General features: G+C 27.3%; 1 protein-coding gene across 1 annotated transcript in view; it reads left to right on the top strand.

Annotated features, from left to right (window-relative positions):
* Nucleotides 1-1375: 1375 nt before the first annotated feature.
* Nucleotides 1376-7868, top strand: part of LOC111635534 (probable ascorbate-specific transmembrane electron transporter 1) — a 39607-nt gene continuing 33114 nt past the window's right edge. Inside the window, exon 1 of the mRNA XM_023380525.1 lies at nucleotides 1376-1584. Coding sequence (XP_023236293.1) covers nucleotides 1574-1584 — 11 coding nt within the window. The 5' untranslated portion in view covers nucleotides 1376-1573. The remainder of the gene's footprint in view (nucleotides 1585-7868) is intronic.

The raw sequence follows: 7868 nt of genomic DNA, 5'->3' as shown, positions 1-7868 counted from the left end.
ATTTAAAAAAAAATATATAAATTTTAAAAATAAAACTCACTAATATTTATTCCATGACCCACACTTTCTTGTCATCAAATTCCAATTTATATCTTTGTACCACTAACCTCCGGAACAGGAAAACGTTCTGGTCTGTTACTTAGAATTGTTCTTTAGATAATAGAGGACTTAGTTTTTTTCTCACCTGGCTACAGGCTTAAATAGGAGAATATGCTCGTGCCTATTTTAAACTGACATGTTAATGAAACTTTAGCATTATAAATATTTGAAGACGTATTTTTCTTTCGATATCAATTTAAAACAATTTTAGAAAATTGTCTTATCCTCTTTCTCTTGTATATTTACTAAATTACTATACAATAAAATGACAATTTCTTATAAAACAATTATAATATAAAGTTTGTATATTAAATTTTATGAGCCGTTCACAGCCCGGCACACGTATTTGTAAAATCTAAGTGACTCGTACAACATGGAATTCATATAACACGGATTTATCTACAGTGTTATAGGGGTGGTCTACTGTATATTATTATAAAAAATGCTTATATTAGATAAAAATTAAAGTTTTGTAAGCTTCAGAAAGTTCAAAATACGTGAAAAATTACAATAACAACAATATATTCAATTGAAAACTAAATGAATACTTTACAACACTTTAATTTGTAATAATATTTTTAAAAATATAATTAAAATTTTACTTAATATTACCTTAAATAATAACGAATTGAAATTCATTATAATACATTTTAAGAGGAACTGGAATAATACAGGTTTAAACTGTACACGAGGAAGACACCTTAAAAAAAGTAAATGCAAATATTTAAAATAGGAAAGGTGTTAGAATATCAGATGTGCAAATGCAGTTCATTTGTATTTCTCCTTAATTCGATCAAAACTAGAGGTTGTAGCACTTGTGATATGTTATTTAACACTCCGAACCTGGTACCGATGTATTTGGAACGTAGAAAGGACAAATGCGTTGATCTGATTACAACGGATGGAACTACTGTCCTTACGGATAGCTTATTTGTAGGGGCATTTAACATATCTACTAAAAATAATATAATTTTAAAATTAATAATATAATAAAAAATTATTACGTTATAAACAATATTTTATTTTATATTTTAAAATAAAACTGAGTATTTATTTTATGATACGTAAATATATAAGCTCTCTGTTTGATCTTGGTTTTTTTTTTTTTTTTCTTCTTCCTTAAGATTATCTTAAACGTCATTATAGAGGATTTACTAAGAGAATAAAGTTGTGGATCCAGTTTTATCTTACTCGTTTCCCCGCTTTTACAATCTTGTTGCTCTTGTTCATAATAATTTTGTGCGGTCAACCAATGAGAAGCATAACTGCCTCACGTGACGTCAGTCAGTAGAGTGTTGTTTATACACTCCACTTGACAAGTTACATTTGCGCGCGTCAAACTATTGGAAGTTTGTGTTTGGAGTTTGTTGGGCGTGTTTTTTAAAGTGGATTTGTTGTTACTTCTTAAGTAAAAATCACGTCGACCCTCGTGAAAAAGCGTTATTCGGGAGAATTGACGGCGAATTCCAGCGTCATGGCTTCGAAGTAAGTGATGGTGGTTTCTTTTTTTTTCTTTTTTTTTTTTCTTTCTTAGAACAATGGCAGATAATTTTTAAGAATACTTACATATTTTTTTACATTTTGATTCGCTTGATTAACCCAATATAGATGTATTATAAGCTTTTTAAAGGGTGAATGTTTAAGTTAAAAAGGGAGAGTTAAGGTAAAGATAGCTTATTCTACACGCCCTTAATGATAACCTGTGTATGTTCTGTAGACGAGACCAGTTTGGCATTCTTCTCTTGGGTTTATTTAGTTAATTCGTTTATTGATAATAAAACTAAATCTACGCAATTTTTCTTTTACCTTTACATTTATCTACACTATTCATTCGTAACTTTATTCATACCGGATTTATTTTTAATATATTCTTTTTTGGATGTGTTTCAATATAACCAATCTAGTCAGTTTTTTTTTTAGGTACGACCTTTTCCAGGACTACATAATTATTTCTCTTTATATAACCGAAATTATTTTTTATCTTTATCAGATACGGTTTAACTAAATCGAGAATTTTTAAACTCTAATTTCGTTGATGATAAAAAAAATATTAACGGCTGTCATGTGATATCCGAAAATTCGTCTCCCTAATCGACCTTCTACTCATGCGCAAGGTGAACAACTTTGAACTTCCGGAATTTAACCAGTTAATTTTTGTTTCATTTTGTCTTCTATTTGACTTTAGAAAGAAAAAAGGTTGTCTGTTCCTTGACATATTTTACCCTCACAACGTCATTTATTTTCCAATTAATAACAATAATTTATAATTATATGAATCATCATCATCATAATAATAAATTCAATTTCTTGGAATCTTCAATGGTAAAGTCGTGCTTCTATTTAACAAAGATACTTAGCCTATTTAGAGATTTCGAAATAGAGATTTCAAGATTAAATTCTTACATTTATTTTAAACCCGTGTTGCTATTTACTAACTCTTAAAGGGGAGGAAAATTATTATTTCATAATACTTTTAACTGTGTAATTTATGTAAAATGATAATTTAAGAATGCGAAAATCTTCTTCTTTGTCGTAAAGATGTGACCTCGTTCTAAACAAGCGACCTGAGTTTTATAATGTATGAACGGGTCGTATGTAGTAACTAGTCAAACTACTTGTCATAAAAACATTAATTTTTTTTCTTTTTCTATTAAGAAAAAAAAAAATATATATATATATATATATAGTTTTTACCAACGTATGTTTTTCTTCAAGAATCACTTGAAACAACAAACAATTCTAAATCATCATTAAATATAGACGTAAAGAGGTTGACGTTGAACATGCCAGTAGCAGTTGATACGTTGATCTAATATATTTACTTCTTCCGGGTTTTCTTATGAGTGAAAATAGAAAAATTATGAATAATTTTGAAAATTTCAACTACGTGTATCTAAACTTTTATAACCTGTATTATTATAAATCACGTAATAACAGCGTGTATGTGTGTATATAAGTATTTGTAGTAGTAAATTATTTTATATGCGCTTTACTTCATTTAATCTAATCCTATATTATTACAACATTGTTCACTGTAATGTTTTTCTTTATTATGAAATTTTAACTTAATTTGATAATAGCATTTCATAATATTTTTATTATTAATGTTAACGTCTTACAAGAAATTGTAATATTATCATTCATTATTTCAAGGCAAAGATGATGAATTAGTTTCTTTTTTTTTAAATCGCTCACTCTATTTTATGCACAATTATAAAAAAAAAACACAGCAGAAATTCCATTAGCTATTGAAAGGAATGACTGTTTATGAAACACAAGGATTGTGGTCGAAAATAGCAACTCCACCTAGCGGCCAAGGACGGAATTAAAGGCGGGTCGTAGAGAAAGATTAAAAGCAGTCCTTGTCATCTAGTAAGTACCAAGTAGGGAAAAGCACTAAACAACAATTTCCTCTTAACGTCATTTTCAAACCTGTAATAAGTTGCAAAGAAAATTAACATATGAAAGATAACCGAAAAATCATTTTTTTAAGTGTAATTTAATCGCTTTTAATGTTTATTATCATTATTTTAGAAAAAAAAGTATATAATATTCACAATTAAAGTTACGTTTAATATAACAGTTAAATACATATTTATCTCGTGGAATACATAGAATTTAAATAACATTGATATTTGATTTTTTATGATAAAAAAAAATAGTAAATAAGTATCTATTTTCATTGCTATGGAAAATTACAAGTATCTATAACTCTGTTTTTATCTGGAAGCATAGAAAATCACTCTTATCAATTTCTTTCCACAACATAAAGCTTGATAATGACACAAGTATCAAGGATACTTTTCTCTTCGTATACGATTTATAACTTATTTATATAATAATCTTTATTATTATTATTATTAATTACTCTATATACTTTATCCACTAAAACATTCTATATTTTTAGTAATGGGTGAAATCATCCATCTATAGATCTATATATATTGTATAAAGGAACTATTTTATGCATCCGTTAAAATAATTTCAAGGAAATTTTAAAGAGGAACCATTTCCTGACTAAACTGTTTCAAGTTTTCCTTAACTATAGGACATTAGTCATTAGATGGTATTTATATAAATATTATTTTCGTATCCTGTATAATGTGGAATGTATTGAAAAATGCCGTGTGGAAGAATGTTTAGGTGAGTCGAATACTTAATTTCAGATTTTATTCGTTATGATAAAACTAAAAATGTGTGGTAAAATTTATTTTCTACGTAAATATAGTCGTTTCACACGATAGTTTTGATTCACAGGAAACCAGATCTTTGGCGTGGGTGTCCATTAGAGTAGTATGTTCGTCCCACGATTTAATGATCTCATCCCCCCATTACTGCAACGGAAGTAGACGATCGGTCCTCAATGATGGGTGCATGAGAAATTATTGTCGATTAGTTGCAGAAAATTCTTTATATAACATGTTTGCAAAATATAAAAACATATTTCGGTGTGGTATATCTGAATGTATCCGAATTCCCTCCTTGGTCATTCAACTAAAATGGAGTTCTACCGGAACATATAGAACATTTTTAAACTATAATTTAAGCCGATTTTTTTTTTCAGCAATTTTCTCGATAATATCGACATTGTTCTTGATTTCATAATTCTCTTTCCTAACACAACTTGATTTCCTGATTTGAATTGATGCAGTGCTATCTGGTGAATATAATTCGTGTTTTATTCTTATTTATTTTGATAACATAGGTCGATAGGAATCGTATTTCTTTTACATTACATTTTTAATTTCCAGTAACGTGCTGGTATTTTATTTATCATTTACTTAAAATGCAAATTGCTTTTCGTAATTAAAATTTGAATTTAAAATTTGTTTTTTTTTTCTTTCATTTCAAGTGAAAAACTATAAAAATGTAATGATGTAAGCCACTTATATTACTAATGTATTTACTCATTTAGTTTCGTTGTGTTGTAAGATTAATCAAACTTTACACTCAAAAAGTTTTTATGTAATTTTGGGATTTAGCCTTAAAAATAATATAGAATGAGTCAAATAAATAACACTGAAATATTGTTTCTTCTTCAATATATATATATATNAAAATTTTTTCTGAAACTCATTTCTATTCTCAAAATTAAGTTTTATGCCATTTTATAATAATTAATAATATAAAAAGATTTTAAAATAAAATATCATAACAGATGGAGCAATTTTAGATGTTTTTGCCGGAAAAGTTACGCAACTCGTTACTGGATTTATAATTTATTGAATTGAAAATATTATGATTTAAAACCGCAAATTTTCCTAATTTACATTACAACATAATACTGTATTCAACAATATATTAACGTAAGCGAATTATGATTAATTTGTATGACTAAACATAATGTAATACACAAACCTCCCTACAACATTTGAGAAATTTTTGACAAAAATCACAAGTTATTACGCTTCAAACAGGGTGAACAAAATCGTACCCCACCACACACATATACATTAACATCCATACATACAGAAATGTTTTTGCATTTCTAGACGTTTCAAGGTGTCATAAGTTCAAAAATGTAAAATTCTAAAAGGGGGGGTTATTTTTTGACTGATCGTAATACATTCCCTCTGTTACATAAAGCAAAAATCAATATTTTAAAGTGTTTTTAATGCGCGAGGGACTTTGAAATCGACGGAAAATAATTACATTAAATCGGAAATAAATAACATTTGAGTTTAGAATTAAAACATTCTTCATCTCTTAAAAGAAAGGGAAAAATTATAAAAAAACTTTACACAAATTAAACAGATTGTACAGAAGACTAAACAAACTCATACATATATTATGCTTCAGACTAAACACCATACACTAAAGTCTCTTTGGAATGTAGAAATATAAAATAAAAACACCTGGTGTATTTGAATATAGAAATACAAAAAAAAAAAAATACTACAAATAAATACAATAAATATTTTGTAGATAATATATATACACTAATTATCTAATTTAATCGTTTTCAGGAAATATAATTCTTTCGAAATTCCGTTTACGTAATTAAGAATCAACAAAACGTGATTTAAAATTTTAAGAAAAGTTCCTTCTCTTTATCAAGAAGGAACTACACAACATAAAGATGTTTCTTAATATTAATAACCTTGTAAAATGAATATTAAAAAAATTCTTTTCTTTGTAAAATATACGATTATAAATCTTTATGTATTTCTTTCTGTAGTACAAAGTTTACTATTATATCTTCTCAGTCAATATTATATTCATATTCACCATGTTAATTTACGCGATAATAATTTATTCTCAATTTGTATAGTACATTACATTCACAGTATTCATTTCATGAAGTCGTAAAACTTCATAGGGTTTACATCAAAAGAATAGTTGTGTTATATCAAAGATATTTATGTGTTTATATATTCTATTCCTTTTAATTGTTGCTTATGAATCATTTCAGGAAAAACACTCATCTATATAATGAAATAAGGAAGTTTCTTTCTTTCCTGAGGATATCAAATTTTCAATTTTTTAAATAAAAATAGAATAAATCATAATTAATAATAAAAGCAAGAATATTACTTTTCGAAAGTATAGAATATAAAAATTTAATTAAAATTTTATCACGTATAATATTACATTAAATAAATGCAATTAAAAATGTATAATATTAAACGTTTCGTATTACGTTTTTCATTTAAACTTTATTTAAATCGGAACTAGTCATAGTCTTAGAAAAAAAAAAAAAAAGATAATATTTGGTGGAAACATCTTTAAAAATGATCTGATTATAATGGAGTTGTTCACTTGATCAAGCAAAACCGGTTTGGACAGGATTGGTTACAGGAATTTGCCTCTTGGCTTTATCTTTCTCTCTTAAGTTTTTACACATCGAATATAGATTTTTTTTTGTTCTTTAAGGGAATGATATTAAGCAGTTTCCTGAAAATAGAAAACACAGATCATTTCAGTACTTAAGAATGGGGTTGAAATAAAATACTTTCTATATTTATAATCATTTAGTATGTTTGTTTATTTTATTTCTTATTATTTGTGATATTTTCTATTATTCGTGTCTCATTATTTCAAAGATTTTAATAATAGAACAGTGTATTAATCAATAATACCATAGGATCCACTTTAGAAAAAATAATTTGGTTATTTAAAATATATTTATTATTATTATATACAGTTGACCCCCCCTATAACACTGTTGATTTTTCCATTTTATATGAATTCCATGTTGTAAAATCTAAGTGACTCGTACAACATGGAATTCATATAAAACGGAATTATCAACAGTGTTATAGGGGGTTGACTGTACTTCAAATCAGGAAAAATTATCTATATATAATCATTGACAAAAAGTTATACACTCATTTAATTTCAGACTGTTCATCTGGACTATTCTGACCTCACTGTGATGATGTTTGAGGCAGTGGATAAGTCAGATTAGGAGCATTGAATATGCGAGGGTGTGCACACTGTAGGCAATCATCTAGGGTGCAAAAATTTAGGGGTGTTAAAGCCAGCGTCAGTTAAATGGAAATATTTATTTTAATTAGACGTATTATGTATACATCCAGAGCTGTTGCATATAGGTTTACAGGTTATTTGATGCACAAAGTGTCTAGTAGTAAAAAGAAAGGGTGCCAAAAACTCTTGGGCCAGCTCTGCATAGGAAGACCAATAAGGAGAGATGATTTTCTGATTGAGAGACAAACAGTAACAGCTGTAGTGGCATCTTTATCCACTATCCAGAGACAAGTGGAAGACTTACTAAAGAATCCTCTCTCATATAGTGTTGACAAACAACT

The sequence above is a fragment of the Centruroides sculpturatus genome, unplaced genomic scaffold, assembly GCF_000671375.1.
Source record: "Centruroides sculpturatus isolate CEXI.00-Female unplaced genomic scaffold, Cexi_2.0 scaffold911, whole genome shotgun sequence".
Taxonomy (NCBI): Eukaryota; Metazoa; Arthropoda; class Arachnida; order Scorpiones; family Buthidae; genus Centruroides; species Centruroides sculpturatus.
Note: the sequence above shows the minus strand (reverse complement) of the source record. Positions and strands in the feature narration are given on the sequence as shown.